Source organism: Poecile atricapillus, chromosome 25 (assembly GCF_030490865.1).
Source record: "Poecile atricapillus isolate bPoeAtr1 chromosome 25, bPoeAtr1.hap1, whole genome shotgun sequence".
Lineage (NCBI taxonomy): Eukaryota > Metazoa > Chordata > Aves > Passeriformes > Paridae > Poecile > Poecile atricapillus.
In genome coordinates, this window is record NC_081273.1 from 6,572,078 (window position 1) to 6,593,287 (window position 21,210).

The 21,210-nt window shown below is 54.6% G+C and overlaps 1 protein-coding gene across 6 annotated transcripts in view; it reads left to right on the plus strand.

The window, feature by feature from the left end:
* The first annotated feature begins 12,409 nt into the window (after window positions 1-12,409).
* Window positions 12,410-21,210, plus strand: part of CADM1 (cell adhesion molecule 1) — a 133,707-nt gene continuing 124,906 nt past the window's right edge. For all 6 annotated transcript variants that reach the window (XM_058856866.1, XM_058856867.1, XM_058856870.1 and 3 more), the window contains exon 1: window positions 12,410-12,566. In XM_058856866.1, coding sequence (XP_058712849.1) covers window positions 12,464-12,566 — 103 coding nt within the window. In that variant the 5' untranslated portion in view covers window positions 12,410-12,463. The remainder of the gene's footprint in view (window positions 12,567-21,210) is intronic.

The window sequence follows — 21,210 nt, forward strand, 5'->3', positions numbered from 1 at the left end:
TGTGAAAATCTGATTACAGCAAGTGTCACTGGGCATCACTTAACTCTTCCTCTGCAGCCCCAGCCTCGCCTGACAGCCATAATAGATCTCTGGGATGCATCCTGCACGGGAATAAAATGCCCAGTCAAAAGCGCTTAGAATCCCTCAAGTTTCGGGTTTGCTGATCACATCTCGCTGGCTGGGGGCGCTTTTGGGGCCACCCAGCCCATACCGAGCCTCATTAGAGCTGTGCAGCCGCGTTCCCAGGCGTGGGCAGTGAAATGTGTCTGGTTTTTGGCACTTGGGAGAGGAGCCATTGTGTGCCACAGTCCTCGTCCCCTCTGGCCATGTGCTCCCGGGGCTCGCTGGCGCTTTCTGGCAGCCTTGTGAAAGGGACCTTTTGTCAGGGGAGTAGAAATCCAGCAGCAAACAACTCTCAAATTGGGAAACACTTCTCTTGGGGCACTTATATTTAGCTCTCTTGCAGCACTGTCCCTTCAATTTATCCTTGTGCTTTTGTCCCTTTAACCACGGGCACCAGGGTCTGAAAGAGAAAGATGCCAGCAAGGAACAGCAGCTGCTTCTTGCAGAGGTGAAGGTATTTTTAACACAATGCCCGAGAAAAACGAGCTTGTTTCCTCCACCCTTCAGTCCAAATCATCCTGTGAAGAGGCTCTAGAGGAAAGAGAAGCCCGTGCATGTCTCTCCACAAAAGCATCGTGGAGACAAAGCCACATACAAAGGCTGGAGAGGTGAGTGAGATACACAGGCAGGGCTTTGTCCCAGCTCGGTGGCCTGCTGTGACTCACTGAGAAGCCGAGGTGCTGCCAGGGAGGCAGGAGAGTCATGGATATTAATTTAAAACATGCAGGGTGGCCAGGATCCCAGCCCAGGCAAAGGAGAGGATGAGGGCTGAGTCACAGCGAGCCAGGTCCCTGTCAAACCGAGCCTGGTTTTTGTTCTTTTAAATATTTATGGAGCCCTGTAGCACCTTGTGCTGTGGTCTGCATTCCCTGAGGCTTTGGAATAGGATAAAATGTCCAGAGCAGGGTTTGCACCTCTGTGTGACATCGCTTCAGAGCCTGCCTGTGACAGCTGGTCACTCCCTGCTTTGCCTCTCACACTGAAGGGTCCCCCCAGGCCCCTCGGGGACCTGGGCAGGGGACGGTGGCTGCTGGGGCCTCTGCTCCACCTGGAGGATCCTTGTTGGGGTCAGGGTGTGCAAGGAGTGGGATGTGCAGGGACCCAGGAACCACGATGGAACAGCCAGGGATGCCAGCTTTGTCCCTCTGCTCCAGAGACCCTGCAGGAGCAGCCACCTCATCCCCATCAGCTCCTCTTACTGGAGCCAGGGCAAGCTCTGGGGATGTGCCTACAATTTACCAGTCCTGCCAAAGATAAGATTTCCCCCCTCTCCTTCCTATCTTTAAACATTTGTTTTCTTTATCAGTAGCTGGCTGGGATCAAGTCCAACAAGTCTTGAGTTCAGCTGTGCGACCCCTCCACTCGCCAAGCAAATCAGCCCAGATAAGATCTGGGCCTCTGAAGCCAATTGTAATTTAATACAGCTTAAATTGTAAACATCCAATAGTGGCAAAGGAAATATGATCAAAGCCATTGATTTTTTGTAGTGACACAGTGTCTTTTTGACCAATTCCCAATAATGAGAAAATTGAAACCTGTTTGCAGATATTAGAAGCCTAAGTGGTCAAGTAAATAATTAGCAATCTACTCATTTAAGCTCTGAGTATGAAAGATCATTGGGGTCCTTACTTTCAAGCAAAATGCTGAAAGATGCTGAGCATCTTCTTGAAATAAAATGGGGAAAAAATCACTTTGGGCAGCAGAAGATGGATTTCTGCTGGGAGAGAGGATGCTTACTGTAGAGAACAAACAGCTTTTTCCAAAGTGCATCAGCGCAGCGCTGCTCATTTTCCATTGTGCTCCCTGCATTTCTGGGTTAATGCTGGAGCCCTAACGAGCTGGCCTGGCTTCCAGGGAAGGGCTGAGGTGATGCTGGCAGCAGTCACACATCCAGTGGGTGTTTGACCCCCGGTGCCAGAGGCACTGGGCAGCACCAGGCTGGCACAGGCAGAGCCCTGAGACGTCGCTCCCTAGGGAGAGCATCCCGGGCCAGGCATATTTGGCCATTTCCATTGGGGAACAGCTTTGTAGCTGGATGTGTTTGATACGGGCTCTCTGTGGTGCCATAACAGAGGGGAATTTAGAGCACTGTTAGAGCCCAGCTGACTCCCCTTTCCATCTGGAAAGGGCAAAGTACGCCTGGGAAGAGGTTTCAAGAAATAGAAGCAATTTGTTCCTGCTTCCCTGTGAGAGGAGATGCTCCTGCCTGTGCTGAGCATGGCATGTCTCGCTCTGTTCCTTCTCTTTGCTGGAGGAAAATATCTAACCTGGAAACGGGGGGCACAGGGAATCCATTTGGCTCGTGTAATTCACGGTGAGATGCTCTGTGGTGCTGCAGCTGAGGCAGATGCCAGAATTTAGTGGTGTGTGTGAGAATTATGGACTGGAGGGCACGAAAGTGAGGTTTCTGGTTTCCCCAGCAGACAAAATACCTGGCTGATTGCAGGCCCTGCAAAGGCTTGGAGCCTTTCAGAGCTGCGCTTCCCTGCCAGGCATGTTCGGTGGGATGCTTGCCAACCCCCCTGTGGAGACAACATTCAGGTCTGTCTGGATTTCCACGTGCTTTCAGGTGTCAGGATTTCAGCTGGCTATCTCAGCTGCCGTTTCAAGGCAGAAATAGGGTGGCCAAAACATCAGGATGCAGCAGATAATGGTGCTGGTCACAGCGGAGCGGCGCTGCCGCCGAGGGCAGGAAGGCACCGATTATTGTTGATGCCAGGCCCGGGCTCACAGTGATGTCCTCAAAACAGCCGCGCTCTTCCCCGGCCCTTCAGCCAGGAATGAAAAGGCTTTCATGTTCTGCAGGGGCGGAGAGCACAATTTAAGCTGACCCGGCTCCGGCTGGGATTCGAAAGGTCACTTTGAGTACGGCGCTATCTGAGCCCATCGATTTAAAAAAAAAAAAAAAAAAAAAAATGTTAAAAAAAAAGAGCCCCAGCGCTGCACGGAGGGGGCAAGCGGGGGAGAGGAAGCGAAAATAGCTCTGGCAACAGTCATTGTTTAAAAGCAACAAAGAGGCTCTGAAAGGCTCCCCGCTCGCCGCCGTCAATGGCCACGGGCAGCGCGGGGGCTGCAGCGGCTGCCCCGGCCCGGAGCCCCTGGCCCAGGGCTGGACAGGGCAGCGTGAGGGGGTGACACGGAGCATTGGCACAGCAATTCTGGCTCCGGGAGCTGGGAAAGGGGCTCAGCCTGGAGAAAAGGAGGCTCAGGGGGAATTTCTGGCTCTGCACAAGTCCCTGCCAGGAGGGGACAGCCGGGGGGATTTGGGATCTGCTCCCAGGAACAGGGACAGGAGGAGAGGGAACGGCCTCAGGCTGAGCCAGGGGAGGCTCAGGGGGGACAGCAGCAGGAATTTCCCCTTGGAAAGGGTGGGCAAACCTTGGCAGGGATGCCAGGGAGGTTTGCAGTGCCCATCCCTGAAGGTGTCCAAGGAAGGGCTGGAGGTGGCACTCAGGGCTCTGGGCTGGGGACAAGGTGGGGATCAGGCACAGCTGGGACTCCATGACCTGGGGATCTTCTCCAACCTCAGTGATTCTGGGATTCCCTGGAGAGGGCACAGAAGGATTGGCAGCTCCCTCCTGGTGGAGAGGGAAGGTGTTCAGACTAACCCAAACCAAGTCTGAGGGACCAGCCATGGCTGAATCGTTGCCTTGAAAGCATCCGAGGCCAGGAAAGAAACGATTTGCCCTGAAGAGCTCAGCCCACTGTCAGCTGCTTTGTGAGCATTAGTGAATAATAAGGAGCGGGAGCAGCATTAGCCCTGGGTCCATGCAGTCATCTGTCACGTAACAAGGGGAGTATTGGCACACTGTCATGTTTCAAACAGTGCTGATCAATGGCTTTAAAAAACAAACACTGCAGCCTGGCCCTCGAGCAGCGCTGGCCGGGCGGTGGGGGCTGGCAGTGCCAAGCTGTGCCACCCTGAGCTGGGCACAGCCCCTCTGCTCTGCCTGGGTGCTCACCAGCAGGGAAGGGGCAGTGCTGCAGACCCAGGTGTTGTCTCAGTTTCTGTGAGGCTGAACACATGGGTGCCCAGCTCAGTGCCCTGTGGAACAGCGACTGGGACATGTCGGAGATGCTCTGCGTGGTGAGGGATGTCAGAGTCATGGGCTGTCCAGCTGCTGCAGCCGGGGCAGGGGTGAGGGCTGGAGGTGGGAGAAGCCACGCAGCTGCCATGCTCTGCCTGTCTCTCCATCTTTAGTTGCAGAGTAGAGCCGTGGATGTTTCTGTGGCCAAGAGGGAGAAAGAAACACTCAAGCTTCTGACTGGATTAGACAGCAGGGAAAAAGAGGATTTTGCCCTGGCCAGTGGTGAGCAAAGGTGGAGGCAGCATCTCCTGGTCTGGGTGTCTGAGGGGAGAAAATGAAAGAGCAGAGGAGGCTCTTCCAGAGAGTTCACACTGACAGGTGTTTGGGAAAGTGATATTTTCATATTGACTCAGAGGGGGAGAGGACAAATGGATTGAGGGATGGGAACCCCTCTGCTCCAGACACAAGCCCAGAGGATGCGCCCAAGGAGGCAGAGCTTTGCACCAGCAGGAAGGCGCTCAGCAGAATCCCTTAATGGATTTATTCCTTCAATTTCCCTCAGCTCTTCCAGCCTTTGGATATAAGCAAGGAAAGCAAGTTTAGGCACAGATTATAAAAGTGATGGATCTACAGAAACAGGAGAGGTTTGAAGGGCTGAAATTTACTGCGAAGCCTGGCCCAGAAATGACCCTCTTCCTCCTCCTCAACATTTTTTGTCTCTTGTGCAGAAAAATGCAGCTGGTCAGTGTGACAAGTGGAAACTGGAGCTTTGTCATTGCTGTGCGATGCTGAAACAATGATGTATGGCTGGCGATAGATCATGTTGGGTTTCCGGAGAGCAGCGAAGACGAAGGCATGAGACTAATTCATGATGCATGAACACATTGATCTTCCTGGCTCTGGAAATACAATGTAATGAACCCCCGCTAACAGATCATTTTTGTGCCACTGCACTTCACTAATATCTAATGATTTCACCTTGCTCTGAGATAAAATATAATTGTATGGGAGTTCCAGCTTTGTTCTTTAGTACTCACATAGAGTTAACGAATTATGTTTTCCTCTGTAGCTGTTGGCAGGTTGAGACACGCTTACAAAGGCCCCGCAATTACCAGGCTAAGATGCATGTTTAAAAGCCCGTGTGTGTGTATGTGTGGTGTGTCTGTGTGTAATGGCTCCATGCGTGGAGCTGCTGGGAGCTGAGCAGGGCAGGAAGGGCACGGAGGATGCTGAAATGAGGGTGGCTGAGCTCAGACTCTGGGTCTCACCCATCCAGCTCAGTACTGCTGTTTGCAGCATCCCAGCTGGTGGCTGGCAAGCCCAGCAATCCCATTGGAAAGCACAGCTCTCCCTTTATCTCCCAAAGTCCATTTGGAGATCAGCCTGCCCCTGTCTGCCCTCCCAAATCCCCACTCAAGCAAAGCCTTTTCCTTAAGAAGATGAGTTTGGGGTCCTTTTGTGAGCACCCTTGTGAGATCTTTGCACTTGACCTCAGGGAAGGTGCCCACTGAGATTTTCCCAGCTTGTTGTGTGTCTGGAGCAGCCACTGTCTCTCTCCCCAGCCTGTGCTGATGCCCACAGCCTGTCTCTGGTGATGAACAAGAAGGATGCTCCCTGGTGAGAAGCAGGGCAGGTGGAAAGGAGAGCACTGAGTCTCAAGAGAGTCTCCTTGTTCTGGTTTGAGGCTTGGTGACCCTGGTGTGTGTCCTGGAGCAGCACCAAGAACACTCCTGGGCTGTCAGCTCTGGCCAGCAGAGTGCCAGGGCCGGCCACTTCTTCCTCTGCCCCTCCGGCTGTGTTTGCCTTGGCACCTTACCTGTCTGCTGAGATGAGCAGTGTTTCTGGGGCAGGAGTGGTAAACTCCTGTTTGCTGCCCAGCACCTGCTGCAGCTGGGTCCCAGCCCTGGCCATGCCTTTGGAGCTGTAGCACCATGCCAGGAATGAGCTGGAGCGCAGATGGGAGCTGAAGGTGAAGATGTTTGCGAATTCTTCAAAGCGAGCCCGGCTGGTACAAAAGGAGTCAGTGAAAACCTAAGTGCTCCTGACAGGGAGAGCTGCAGTAACGCTGAACCTCATTTGAAATTCCCTCTAGGCTAAGTAAGGCTCTTCCTTTCATGTGTGGTGTTTGGATCCCTTCTGGGAGACCTTTCCTCTGCACCGTGCTCGGGTACGTGTGGTGTTGACAGATGATTAAGATGTGAAGTCTCTGAAATCAGAGGAACGGCCCCAGTTTTGCATTGTGTGCTCAGGTGTTTATTCACAATGGTGTAATCATCTCAGCCTCATTTCTGGCTCAGGACTTGCTGCCTCTTGCAGGGCTGAGGCACCAGAAGGAAAACCAGTCCTTTACTGGTAGCAGTGCATTTATAGTGGATGTTCCTACTGGATTTGCTGGTGTCCTTAGAGGTCACTTCATGAGGCTCACTTTGTGCCGATGAGGAGCAGAATGTTTTAGCAGACCTGCACTGTGATTCGGGGAGCCAGTGATTGCTGCTTCTGCACCTTTTGGGTGTTTTCAGACCCCAGGGTCAAACAGCAGCACTGGGCTGGAGCTCGGTTTTTGGGAATTTAGGTGGGGCAGACAACACCCATGAGACATCATGTGGTGGGGAAGATAAGGCCTTTGATGGGATCAAGAACGGGGATTTTTTTTTCTCCCAGCAGCTTATGTAAAACAAACAAACAAACAAAAAACCCCAAATAATTTGCTGTGGTGCCTGTCTGGAGCGTGGGGCTGGGCTGGCAGTGCCAGAGTGTCCCTGGCTGCTCCCAGCAGATGCTGACACCGAAACCTGTGTGCAGGGATGGTGAGAGGAGCTGACCCCAGCTCTGCTCTAGGACACAGGCTGAGTTCATGAGTGGACTGTGCTGAACCAGTGTTGCTGGTGCTGGAGCCCTCCTCACACAGGGCTGGGGCTTCCCTGGCACTTATTTTGATGTCTTCCTTCCTCCCCTCCCTGTGATCTCAGTGTCTTGACTTTTCCAGGCACTTTTCTCCTATAAGAATATTAAACACACTTAAAAAACACTTAAATGCTAATGTGAAACCTGAAAAGAGGATGTCAAATGCACGAGGCACTCTGAAGACATGATGTCTCTGTAGAAGGGTTTGACCCCAGTAATCTAATTTGCTTTACATTTAAAATGATACTTCATTCTCCTATTATAAGGCTCTGTGTCATTGGCTCATAAAGATTACCATTTCTTGTCTTCCAATTGTAATAAATCCCATTCAAGCACCCTCTTGATTTGAAATTTGTCACGACAACATGCAGAGGGCACAGTTCCTGCATTTTATGGCGCGGGTGCATTAGAGACTCATCTGCAGGAAGGATGATGCAAGAGCATAAAATGATTTGTTCCTTTCCTTTCTCAATTAGATACGTGTTTAAAAAAAAAAATCAAGAAATCTGAATTATAGCTTACTCTTCATTCTCCAGGAGTAAAAGGTTGGGCTGGCAGGGGAGCCAGGCTGGCTGGATTTGCCCTGCTTTACCCTTACACTGGGGAATAATCTGGTTTCTTTAAAACCATCTGAAAATATTTCATCTTGTTTCAGCAGACTGGGGAGCTTTAACCTTTCTGGTTGTGCTTGCTGGAGATGAGAGGAAAGTGAGTGTTTGGAGCCCACACCTTATCAGGCACTAAATGCCACAGTCGTAGCAGCTCCTTGTGCCAAAACATGAGGCTGGATCTGGGGCCAAAATGAGACTTTTGGGTAAACTCAGGTGTTCCAGGGGTGGAAACAGCCCTGCCCCATATCGGGGTGAGGCACAGCAGTGTCTCTCACCCAGCTTGGTGCGAGCAGAGCTGGAGCTGGAGCTGGAGCTGGAGCCAGCCCACTCCTCTTCAGGGCTGGGACAGCAACACATCAGCCATCAGTGCCATGGAAATGTTCTTTTTTTTGGGAGGTCTTGAATAAATCCATGCAAGAGACTTTGCTCAGGGAGAACTTTTATACTTCTGGTATCTGTTGCTCCTTAGGGTTTGGGGTGGTTTTTTTGGTTTTTTTTTTAACAAAGGTTTTAGTTGAGCAAAGAATCCCATCTGTATGGCTTTTTTATTAAAAGATAAAAAGCTGGAGTTCACAGGAGTTAGCATTAAGTCACAGTCCACAGCAATCCGAGGTACTTGCTGGCTGGGGACTCTCTCTGTTTATTTCAAATACCCCTTTATCATCCTGTTGAAAGAGCCCTGTGCTCTGTAAAGCTCAGCCAATTGAAAAAAGAATCAGATAATGAAGACTGATGCTGCACTGATGACAGCCCCTCAGATCTTCAATAGGATTGCTCCAAAATCAAAAGACTTTTGCGTTTTATTGTCACATTCATGGCTCAAAAATAATTAAATGGAATCTTTTAGCTCTAGAAACAAAAATGAAAATTTAAAAACAGCCCCCCACACCTGCAGGAAAGGGACTAATGGGAATATCCAGTGGGTATGGGGCTGGATTCCGTGTGAATTTGCAGATTGTGCAGATCCTGTGTGAAAATCTGGTGATTGCAGTGGGTGCCCAGGACCCGTGTGGTACAGAGGTGTCACCACTGCTCTGGGTGACAGGACTGGGCACCAACCCCCAAAGCTCCCAGCCCTGGTGGAGATGGACAGCCCCACCTTCCCTCTGTCCTTGGCACAGCTCTGAGCTTCAGCTTCCGTTTTACCTCTGGAAACTTTGAACAAATTCGTTGCTCATTGCAGTGGAAGGCAGATAAATAAAACATATTGGGAGCGATTTGTGCTGTAACTAAACCCTGAATTTATGGAGGGAGAGCGTGGCCAACCACAACTTTGTCACAGCACATGAACGCCTGGAAATTAGATTTTGCACTTTTAGCTGGTGTTTAAAGAGGCGTCTCTGGACTCCCCAGGCTGGGGACAGGTGTGAGGAGATGCTCTGTGGTGCCACCGGGGTCAGCAGGAAGAGGGGACGCGGCACACCCGGCAAGAGCCGAGATGTATTTCAGGAGAGGCATTAAATCCGAAATGCTATAACTTGATTATTTCTTCTGCGGCCTCCTTTTGACAAAACTCCTCCATTTTCAAAGAGTTACACAGGATTTAGCCCCGCGCCGCTTTCATGTGAATTGTGTGGCTAAAGTTCCATGCAGCTCTTTGAAAATTTCAGAGCCGGCGCTTTCCCCAAGATCGACAACTGTTTTATTTCTCTTGACAGAAAATGGTGAGAGAACAAACACTGCCAGGTGTGGGGGAAGCGGTTTGGTCGCGGTCTCTGCAGCACCTTTCATGTGAGGCTCAAAGAGCCACACGGGAATGGCAACTCCTGCTGCACCTGGACAAGTTCTGTGGGATCGCCCTTTTCTAGGGGGAAAGCTTGGGTGGCTCTGGGTTCTTTTTCCCTCCCTTTGTGGATGTGGGGACCAGCACCTTGGCTCCCCCTGTCCATCTGTGAAACCAAGGAAGGGCAACTAATTGATCACTGGTTTTGTAATCCCACCCATAAATGGCTTCTGCCATAAGTTCTTGTGCAGTGGATGCAATTAGTGTCAGTTCTTTGTAATTAGCCACCCCTGGGGTGATGCTGTGTCCATTCCCAATGGTGGCAGTGGCAGGACTGGTGCCAGTTTGCACCAGGATTACTCCGATCCCTGGCCCAGTGTGTTGACAGCAGCTGCTGCTCATCCATGGATCTAAGGCTTCTTCCTGCTTCCAAACTCCACTCCAAGCACATCCCAGCCACTGTCCTGTGCTGTGTCACAGGGGGATAGAGCACAAATCGCCTTTATCCTTCTCCTGCCTTTCTCTCTGTGTCTGAAACTGTGGGGCTTGGCTCTGTCTCTGGAATTATACCACAGATTGGAATTCACATTTTTAAGTTCATTTCTGCTCTGATTTAAAGGCTGAATTAACAAACAATGGCTTATTTGGTTTAAAATGCAAAAACACCATCTGGTCTTTGAGATGTGCTAAACCACAGCGGGGGGAGCCAGAATGACACATGGGAAGGGTCTCCAAGTGGCACGGGTGAGGCTCCCAGGAGGAATTCCTGCCGCTCCTGACCCGTGTCAAGGCAAGGAAAGCTGATCTTTGGTGTGGGCATTGCTACAGCTGCAGCTGTGGCCTGGGGACAGCTCAATTTCAGGGGATGCAGCACTTCAGCCCTCACTGCTGGCAGTTCAGAGCAGTGTCCTGGGAGCTCTCCTCTGTCATGGGCTCCTCTCCTCACCCTGATGCAAAGTTCTGGAGTGGCCTCCACAGGCTTTGCTGGCCCTTGGGTTTTCCCTCGCTCCATGCCTCACTCCAGAGCTGGCACAGGGCTTTCCAGCATCCCTGGCACAAGTGAGTCTCAGAAGTGAGTGCCAGCAGGACTCAGGGAGTGACTCCATCCCGTGACACTCTCGATTACACCCCTGTGCTCTTGGCTCAGATCAGTCCCCGTGGTCCTTTGTGTCCCAGCCCCTGTGCCCGCGCTCCCACTGCCACTCCCAGCTCCGTGCTGTCCCTGGCTGCTGGTGATTTGATTTTGATACGGCTTTCAATCACTGCCAACGGGCCAGCAGCATCACTGCTAAACACTGTGTGACAAATAATCTGAGGCTAAGCTTCCAGGACAGAGGAAATCGCTTTCCTCTTGAAATTAAAGTTGATGCATAATGGAAGGCACTAAGACGTCTCCAGCAGGAACATCACCAGTTTGAGTCCATCCCGAGTCCCCCTCCGTCTGCTGAACGAGACGCGGGAGGTTAGGGAAGTCATTTCCTAGAGTTCAGCATTTGCAATTTGCATTCCATAATCTCCCGGCCATTTACCAGCAGATAATTTGTCATGGTTTGCTTTAGCTGTTGTGATATTGATATTTATTATGCAAATTGTATTTCCTACTACTTATTGTCCTCACCCTCAGAATACTTGAATTATTATAAACCTGTTTAGTTAATACGGGTTGTCTCTCAATTGATGTGTGAGCCGCAGCAGGTCGCAGTGTGTGGTGTCGTGCAGGGGGGGCTGCGCTGTGCAATTAGGAACGGGCAGGCAGGATACCTGGATGTGGGATGGCACAGCAGCCACTGGAGCTGCTCTGCTGTGCTCAGTGGGGCTGGAGTCCTCCTGGAGAGGAGGGAATTTGGGGTCCCAGCATAAGACAAGCGCTTTCTCACTAACTGGGGTGAAGCTGGCTTAGTTATGGAATTGTGATGGTTATGGTGGCCCACAACTTTTCTTGTTGAGCAGAAAACAGATGTTTGGCAAGGCTATGGAGCAGAAAGGCTTGTCATCATGGGAGACAGAGAGTGGCATGGGGACGGGTGACGCCTCAAACCAAGTCTCAGGAGGCTGCATTTTGGGTTTTCTGGGGTGTGAAACCAGCTTGGTTTCACATTCCAAAGGGTGAAATCTCTCTCCAGCCCCACAGTGTGACGCAGTGTTTGCCCTGGGCGGTTTTAACCTCAAGCTTGGCAGAATCCGGGATGATAAAGTTGAACTGACAATTCACCTGCCTCAGGTTATCTTGGAATAACCTAATTAATAAGGCTGGGAATATTTGACATCCTCTGCGTTTGCTCCATTAACGCTTGCATGGACCCATTGCCAGCGATTCTACGGTTCCATTCCTGGTGCCGTGGGCGGGGGAAAGCTTGGAGCCTTTCCGGGCGGGAGGAATCCCCCGGCGGTCCCGGCCGCTCGGTTTGCCGCGTGTTCCGGTACAGCCGAGCGCTCGGGGGAACGGCAGGGGGCAGTTCCGGGGCTTCCCTTGCTCATTTGCTCCGTTTAAATCCGTCGCGTGGGTGAGAAATCCGCAGGAAAGGTGGATTTGTTGATGGGCTCCGGCCCGAGCGCTGCCCCGGAGCCGCCGAGGCTCAACACCGCCTCCAGCGGCGCGGGGCCCGGGCGGGCGGCGGAACCGGGAGCGGCCCGGGGGAGCGGGCCCGCCGGGGGGACGCAGGGGGGCACAGAGGGGGCACAGACCCTGCGGACCGCGCCCTGCTGAACGCGGGGGTGCTGGGGGGATCCCCCCGGGACGGAGAGCGCCGGCGGGGGCGCACGGCGGGAGGAAGGACGCCGGGGTGGTACCCCGGGAGGAGGATGCTTCTTGGGGCGGGCGGGGGGCACACGATCCTGGAAGGGCCGGGAACGGGGAGAAAGGCGCGGGAGGGGCGCGGCGGTGCGGGTGGGCGGCGGCGCGGGGCTCGGCCCCCGCACGGCGCTGCTCGGGGTCGGGCCCGGCGCGCTCGGAGCCGCCCGCGCCCCCCGGGCCGCGGGGCGGAGCGCGGGGCGTTCCGCCGAGCCCCCGCCCCGTGACGCGCCATCTCCCGCGGGCGGTGCGCGGCGGCGACAGAGCGAGGCAGGTGCCGGCGATGGCGGGTCGCGCCCAGCCCAGCGGCCCCGCGGGCAGCGGCGCCCCGGGGCTCCTCCCGCTGCTGCTGCTGCTGCTCTCCGCCGCCGCCATCATCCCCAGAGGTAGGAAGGGCGCGGGGTACCGGGGCGGGCGGCGCGGGGAGCGGGGCTTCGCGCTCGGGCATCGCGGCGGCGCTCGGGTAGCCCCGGTTGCGGCGGGGCCGGGGCGAGCCCGCCCGCTCTCCGTGGCCCCGGGCCGTGCCCGGAGCGTGCGGAGGTCCCGGGGAAGCGCCCCCGGCGGTGGCGGCGGCGGCGGGCGGGCTCACCCGCGCGTGGCGGTGCGGAGCGGGCAGCCGCTGCCGGTTTCCATGGAAGCGGCTTCTCCCTCTGCTCGGGGGGTCATCGGCGGCCCCGCAATTAAAAACTAATTGCTTTGCGCGCCCCCTCTATCTCCCCCTCTCCGCCCCCCCGGTGTTTGCGGCGGCGCGGGGATGCTGCACCCCTGCGGGAGCGGGGAACCTGTTGGAATCTGAGTGGAACTTGCGCGACGCTTCGCTCTCCCTCCTCCTCCTCTCCCTTTTCCTCCCTCGCCTCCCCTCTCTCTCGTTCCTCTCCTCTCTCCCCCGGTGCCCCCTGCCGCAGCCGCGCCCCCCGCCCAGCTGGGCGCGCTGGGGGCGATCGCCCGGCTCGGGCGCTGCGGCGGCAGCGAGCGCTAATTAAATGAGGCTCACAATAAATGAGCGGGGCCAGTTGGGTCCTCTCCACGGCACCCTCGGGTTTCGGTGTCCCCGGTGCGTTGGGCGAGCCCCCCACCCAGCCTGCCATCGCTCCCCGCCGAGCCCGGGAGCCGCAGCAGCGACCTGCGCTCGTGTCCGGTGGCTTCGGTTCGAACATCCCCCGTTAACGCCGTTCACGTTTCCAGTATGTCCGTGGGGCGGCACCGGGCCACCCGGCCGGAGGAGCGGTGCTGTGTCCGGGATGTTTGGGAAGAACAAGAGGCCATTGAGCGATCTGTTGAATCCCGCTCGTAGGAAAGGGGGGACGAAGGGGCCGCCAGCCCGGCGAACAAAGAGCTTTATTCACAGCCTGTGTACATGTCCATGCCTTCCCCGCTCTTCCCGGGCGGCCTTTTTGGTGGGATGGTGGTGGGGGGAGAGCGCCGGGGTCGCTTTCAGCTTGTTTTCCCTGCGAACGGGGCCGGGGCTGGTGCCCTCCCGCCGGCTCCGACAAGGGCTGCGCTGCCCGGCAGCCCCGGAGGGCGGCTGTGCCCCGATCCCGGCGCTCCGCAGCCCCGAGCCCGTTCCGGGGAGCCGGGGCGGAGGAAAGGAGCCCCGGCGGCGGCTCTCTGCGCTGTGAGCCGCGGAAACGCTCCGCTCCGGCTCCCGGGCTTCCTGCGCTCGCCGTGTTGTAGCTTCTCAGATGTCTCGTCACAAGGTGCTGTTTGTGTGTTCCGTGTCTGTCGCTGCCTGGTGAGTCTCCCGCCGGTGTGACCTGGGGACCCCGGTGCTGAGAGACGCCCAGGATGGAAATACGAGCCCTGCTCTAGGACAGCCGCGTTCATCCTTTGTTTTGCTGTCTTGATCACCTCAAATTCTCTAAGAGCAGTTTTTAACTGGAGGCCAGAGTGATCCCCCGGCGGGCTCAGCCTGTTCACCGCTGCCCAGCCGACGGGTGGAACTGTGATTTGGGATCGCAGAGCTGCTGAAGGGAAACAAAAGCAGGGCTGGATGCTCAGGCTGTGCCGGACCCGTGCACCGGGGTGAGAAGCACCGCGCGGCGGGAGCTGGGGTTGTGGTGCTTTCGTGGAAGACACATATTTCGTGGTTGTGATGCTGTGTTGTGAATCGCGGGATAAAATCCCAGACTGACTGCGTTTAGGCAAAATTTCTTTACAGTTGAGGACTTCTTTTTTCCTCCGTTCCGCCCCTTTTCCAAGCTATCAGCGTTAGCTCCGGTGCTCTGCGAAGAGAGAATTAGCGTGTGGCAGCAGCGCCGAGCGCGGAGCGCTGTCGTCGTGTCTCCCGCACGGCTGCCACCCGAGGCACGGCGGTGCCAGCGCTGTGTCACCGCCGTGGTGGCACCCCGTGATGCGGGGTGAGGCTCAGGGTTCTGCTGCCTCCTTTCGCGGAGCCGATGGGAGCAGCAGTGGGCAGCGGCTGGAGCTGGAGCTGAGCCGGCAGGCTGGGATGAGCCTGTGCGCTCGGGTGGATCCGCGTTTCTGTGATCGCTCTCCAGCTGCTCTCGAGGCTTTGCGCTTAACGGAGCTCCCGATGCCCCAGCGCAGCAGGGCCAGGGCTGAACAGCGCTCTGGGCTCGCTGGCAGCTCCGAGTCCGTCTGCGCTGGCACCCGGCACTTCAGGGAGAACAACTTTCCAGGAGAAGCCGCAGGAGGAGTTTGGAGACGGCGTTGGCGAGGAGCTGGCCAGGGCTGGTCGTGGCTGCAGCCTCCGTGTCCGCCGACCCCAAGGGGCCCGGGAGAAGCCCCCGTGAAGGCAGCGAGCGCTCCCAGAGCGGCTGCGCTAAGCCAGGCTCCTTTGTAAACACAGAGTGAGTTTCCAAGGAGCCTTTGTATGCAAGCGAGTCTGCTCGTCCCTGGCCTTCAGCAACACGCGCTGCGTTCTGCATGCGACGCAAACACCGGCGGGGAAGGGGCTGGGGAATAAAGTGATCCATCTGGGTTGCAGCTTGGGCTCATTTGTCTTGCATGTAGGCAGTTGAGCCCAGGTTTATAAGCACGACAATCTGGTTTGAAGGCACTGCCAAGGAGGCTCCTGAGGACGGGGAGGCGAGGACATTGCTCTGCTCCGTGCGTGCCCCGCTCTGAGGAGGGGGCGGCTGTCAGCACCTTCTGCAGTTTGGACATCCCCGGGCTGGGCACTGCAGGCTGGGCACTGCGGGCTGGCCCTGGCACAGGTGGCCACTGTTGGTGCACAGAGGGGGCTGCGGTGACAGGAGGCCGGAGAAGAGCGGCGCTCCCCCGGGGACCCCCGGCCGTGTCAGCGGCCGTGCTGCTGATGCTGCGCTGCCGTCGCCTTTGTTTGCCTTGTGCTGTCTTTCCTGGTGTGTAAATAAAGAAGGCTTTGTGATCTAGCAGCGCTGGCTCCTCAGCCTGGCGCTTGGCGAGCCTTCCCCCGGCCCTGCCAGGAGCGGTGGGGCCGTGTCCTGCCATCGGTGAGCTCTCTGCCCTATTGCTGGGTGGAAAATGGGTCAGCTCCTTAACCCTGCGTCTGCCTGAGGCCGCCCGGAGTAAAACCTGTGTGCCAGCCTGGATGCACCCTCTGTTTGAATGGACCATCCAAGTGCTCCTCAGAGCACGTTTGCTCGTAAAAAGCAAACCCACCTTCCTGCGTGTAGGCAGAGTTTTCTGGATGTTTCTCTTGAATGGCTGTTTTTCTAGGGATTATTGTCAGACTTTGTATAGGGGTTTTGAAAACCTGTTCCTCCTGTGGGTTTTGGTAGTACTTGCTGGTACTTCTGTCAGGAAAGCGGAGGCTCCCTCCTGTATCCAAACATTTCGGCTCCTGTCTGCGGCTCCAGATCTGAGCAGGCTCCAGGAGCTGCAGCCTTCCCTGGAGCTGAGCCAGGAAGTGAATACTTAACACAGTGATTTGAGAGCACAAGCAAAGCTGGACACGCAGCCAGTGTCTACCGAGAAATTGGATGCTACGTGTTAAAAAAAATAAGTTGTGCTTGTTCCTCCGGGGACATTGTGAGGTGCAAACCCACCGGCGCTAAATAAAGGGACGCTGTGGAAACCTGCCATGAAGGAGAGACCCCAGGTGGAATGTTGTAATTAGGAGTGGTATGTACTTGTTTAAGTTCCATAAATCAGTCTCTTTCCCGGGATGTAATTGCACGCTGCAGAGAGCAGCTGCTGCTGCGGTTCCCGGGGAGCTCCACCACAAACGCTTTGAAGGTCGCCCAGCGTGGGCTCAGGCGCTTCAGGGCAGCGTGCTGGGGAAAAGGGTGGCTTTGGATGCGTGGCAGGCAAGGAGTCAGAAGGGAAATACCACGGGGCCTGATCTCAGCTGCGGGAGCTGGAACGCGGTGAGCTGTCGGCCGGGACGCTCAGTGCCCAGCCGGCGTTTGTGGTTTGGCCACCAGCTGCATTTAGTTATTCCAGCATTTAATTTGCAAGGGCAGGGTGAGCCCCAGCTGCAATACTGTGGCTGCAGGCAAGTCCTCTGATGGCCCTGCCCATGTGTGACTGCCTTCTGTCAGCCTTTTCTGCTGTGAAAACTGTTTTTCTTCTTCCTGGTGTCCTCGTTACCTGTTGAACCTGTAGGTTTTCCTGCTGTGTTGCACATCAGGCTCTCACATCTGCAGGGTGTTGAGCTGGGTCTTGGGGAGCCCTACAAACCACTGTGTGCTGCTGGATGAGGCTCTGAAAACCTGAGTTTTGAGTCAGTCTTTTTCACCCATTCCGGATTCCAGCAAGGAATACAAATCCCCAGGGAGATTTGGTTCTCGGGGTTTCTCGAAGCTGCAGCATGTGGCTGCCGGCTGCTTGCATTTAAAACGCTTGGCTGGCTTGTACCAGGGACATTTGCTGCCCTCCACTCCTGGTTATTTTAGACCAACAATGTCCCTCTGTAGGGTTGGGCTGGCTATTTTTACCCTGTGGTGTGGTTTTAATTTACTGTGTTCTTCTGTGGTTTCAAAACTTGAGCATTACAAAGACTCTGCCCTTACCAAATTCTCAAGGTGAATCAGTAGAATATTTGATACCCCATTAAGTTCCAGTCTGAAGGATCAAAGAGATACTTAGGCACATCTCTTTGCTCAGAGATATAAAACTTTTGTGGGCTGTAGCTTAACTGGAAAATGTCTTTAGTTTTGCTTTTTTAGGTATTTTTTTGTCCCTGGAAGTGCTGGCAGCTCCTTGGTGTTGTGGGTTTGCTGACAGTCTCACATGCAGGTGCTGCCTTCTGGCAGGTTTGTGGTGGGTTTGCTTTGGTCCTGCCCATGTTTGTGGGTCCTGCCCGAGTGGGGCCAGGTCCCCCCTCCCCTCTCAGTGCCAGTTCCAGTCAGGTGTCAGCATTGGAGGGGGAATAGTCTCTTTACAGTAAACAACTGCCAGTATTTTTTAAAGCCCAGGTGTGCATCTGGCAATGGGAAAAAGTTGTGTTGGAAACTCTCCTCCTCTTCCAATCCCAGCTGTGAAGTTTGCCCTGAGCAGTTGCACTCCTGGCTTGGACCTTCCCTAGGAAATGTCCCATTTTCTGGAGCCCTTGGCTGAGCAGTGGCAGCTGTGAGGGATGGAGATCTCTACCTGCAGATCAGGGAGAGGCCAATGAGCCATCAGAGCCAAGGCTGCTTACACTTGCCTCCTAAAGTTGTGCTCAGACTTCAAGAGTTGTGTGTATAAACCCCTGGGTTCAGGTTACGGCTGGAATAAGCCACTCTGATCTCGTGGTGTCCTCTTTTAGCAGTTAGTGAGCACCTGAATCTGATTTATGATCTCCTCCAAGGTCTGCTTCCAGAATGGAAATGTCATTGCATTCCCCACGTTGTCAGCAGGGCTCTCGAGTCGGTGGCTCTGCAGTGGGGGCCTTCCCTTCACAGAGATGTGCTTGGGTGCTCATCCCAAATGTGTCTCTCCTGGACCTGAGAGACCTCAACATTTGGTACAGACACTTTTTTGTTGGAGCAGTGATGCTGTTTATAGAGATGAATTTTTCTTGGGCAGCATGAGACCATACTGGGGCTTGGCAAGCTCCAGCCAGGCCGGTCTGGGAGTGCTGGTGGTGTGGGTGGGGGCCATGGGGACCACTGGCCTGTGTGGCACCTCACCTGCGAGGTGAGTGCATCCCAGACCCCCACTCCCATCCAGCTCTTGCAGCCTATACCCCTCTCCAAAGTGTGGCAGGAAGAAAGAAATATGGAGCAGCAAAGTGACATTCCCTCCCTCCCCTTCTCCCCCCGTGCAGCAATAGAAATACGAGTCTGAGTCTGCAGCGTCAAAAGAGAGATCAGAGTAATCGGATCAAGCATGAGGAACTGCTTGTTGCCGCTTCCCTGTTTTTAAATGAGGCTGCCTGGCAGCTTCCCTGGCAGAGCACTTTCAACATTACTCGTGTTCAGCTTTGGAGCTGGGGTTGCAGCAAAGCCAGGCTCTGTGAGAATTGGGCTGGAAAGGGAACTTTCTGCGTAGCCTCTGGGCTAACACACAGAAATAAAGGCTCCCTGTGCCCCCACGGCCCTGGGTTTGTAGCTGAGCAGAGGCACATCTGTCCCTAATTCTGCAGAGAGAGCGCTCTCACTTCATGCATTTATCACAGTGATGCTGCTCTGGGATGTGCTCTGTGATACCAATACATCCCTGACCGTGGAAAAGCACGGTGACTTTCCCCAAAGCCATTCCCACCTCGCTGCCCCGGTGTGGCACAGGATAACTCTGTCTGTGGAGAGGTGTTGAAATGGTCCAGCTGCGTCAAACCAGGGGGGAGAGCTGCTGGCTCAGCTGCAGAGGCTTCTCTTCATGCAGTGCCTCTGTGCTGGCTGGGTGCAAGTGGACATCTGTCTGTCCATCCGTCCATCCACCCACCCCAATGCTGGCAGTGCTCCAGAGCATCTGCACTGTCACCTGCACTGCTGCAGTGCCTGTGGTCACAGAATCCCTGTACTGCTCCTGGAGCTTGGCTGTGAGGTTGTTCAGCTAATCCTAACTGGTTTCAAGGTGATGAGAACCTGAAATATCCACATTTAGAGAGCTATTGCTGTTAGCTGGGTTTGGTTTGCATTCTCATTCTAAGCTATTTTGCTTGTAAACACAGTTGGAACTATTTGTCTGTGTTCCCATTGCCTCTTTGACGTCTTCATTCGCATTGGTTAATGCAGACAAGATGTTAGAAGCTTGGTGGAAGCAGGGAAGCTCCCAAGGGCTGCCCCTCCTGCTTTTCCCACTCTGTGTGGAATTAGTTGCTGTTTTCAGCTGCTGGAGGACAGGCCTTGCCACGCACTCCCAGGCTCTCCAGCAGAAAGCACGCTGGGCTGGTTTGGGTGTCAGCAGCTCTGCAAACGCCGTCGTGCCCGGATCCCTGGCTGCGTGTGACGGGGCAGCGCTGCGAGATCCCGAGCGACGCCATCTCCCGTTATCGGTTCCTGCTGACAGCCTGACTGGGCTCCCTGGCGCTGGGGGAAGCTGCTTGACAGCCATCAGAGCTCTGAATGCTTGTCATCACCGGCCGTCAGCTTCGTCAGGCGGAGCTGCTGGGGGACGCTGGGTTTGTCGGGACTCCTCGGAGCCCAGCCAGCTTTTCCAGGGTGGGCGCAGCAGGAGCCAACAAAGCCAAAGCCCCGCTTGCCTTGGGAAGAGTTGTCTTGGTGTGGGCTTGCCAGCAGCTCTGGCTCTCCAGGCAGATTCATTCCTTTGGCACCCTGGTTTATTGCAGTCTGATTGTGGAGGATCCCTGCCCTGGAGGGTGGGAGTGGTGCAGATCCCTGGCTGGAGCAGCGCGGGCTGTGGGCACTGGGACACCCCTGGCCCTGGAGGTGCTTGTGGTGCTGGGATGAAGCAGGACCTGTGTTGCCCGTTGTCACTGGTGGAGGGTGGATGCAGGGAAGATTTCTTTTGGTGCGTGAAATGTGAATGTGATTTCCCCTTTGGCACTTTGCTCCTCTGCCCTTGGTTTACTGTGATTTTACGGACTGCTTGGAATGAAGTGTTGCATCATTCAGAGTCTGTGTCTGCAGGGTCACGACACACCGTGGCTTTTCTTGCCCTGTCACAGTTAAAGACCAGTTTTCCTCAGCTCCTATTCTGTGGGTGGCTCCAAAGGAGACGTTACTCATCCCTGAGTAGGCAGAACCACCGAAAGCGAATCCCACGCTGAGGTTGCTGAGCTCTGTCCACACAAACAGCTTTTCCTTCGATTTAAAGGTCTTATACCCTTAATCGTTCCCTGGAATCTTTAACAGAAGGTACAGGTTTAATCAACTCCCTGAATCCATAACTGCCAGGTATTGCTTCCTCAGCACGAGGAGCGGAGTCGCACCTCTCCCTGGGAAGGGTGAAGATTAAAGTGGGATAGACAGGAGATTAACAATGTTCCCTTCAGACATCGCCAGGGAAAGGGGGAGACACTCCAAAATGAGGAATAAAGGAAATACTTGGAGTCAAATCACTTCTTGCTCTGTAGGAATCCGTGGAGCCTTGTAAACAGAGGGTTTATGGCAAACCCAGTGCTGTGGCTCTTAAATTCACTCTGGGAGAATTTTGGATGCACAGTTAAAGAATGACTTCCTCCTCCAGGCTCTCATTCGCAAGTTGGATCCAAAATTTTCATGTTAACACGACATGATGTGTGTGGAGTGCAGCTCAGGAAGGCTGGTCTCGCTGTCAGGTTCGGGATACCCTGGTTTGTGTTGAGGTTTGCTGGGTCTGTTGATCTCACTTCTATTCAGGAGAGGGGAGGTTTAGCAAGAGTCCCATTAAATGGGATTTCAGTGTTTCCTACAGAATGGTTCTTTATCAGTTCCTACTAGAATAAATACCTTGTGTGTTGTATTCACAAGTCCCTGATCCTGCCTCTCCTTCCCCTCATGCACTGCACCCCTCTAAATCTGACTTCTTTGGACGAGGCGGGATAAGGAAATGAAAATAGTTCTCTGTGGGTGATGGGGGTCTGTGGGGGTGTAAAAATCCTGTCCAAAGGTTTTGAGTGGCTGAAACAATCCTGCAGGAAATAAATGAGGATTAGTAAGCTATTTTCAGCCTGGTCATTTGCTTCTTCCCAGGGAGAGCCCAGTGGAGTGGCCAATCCAG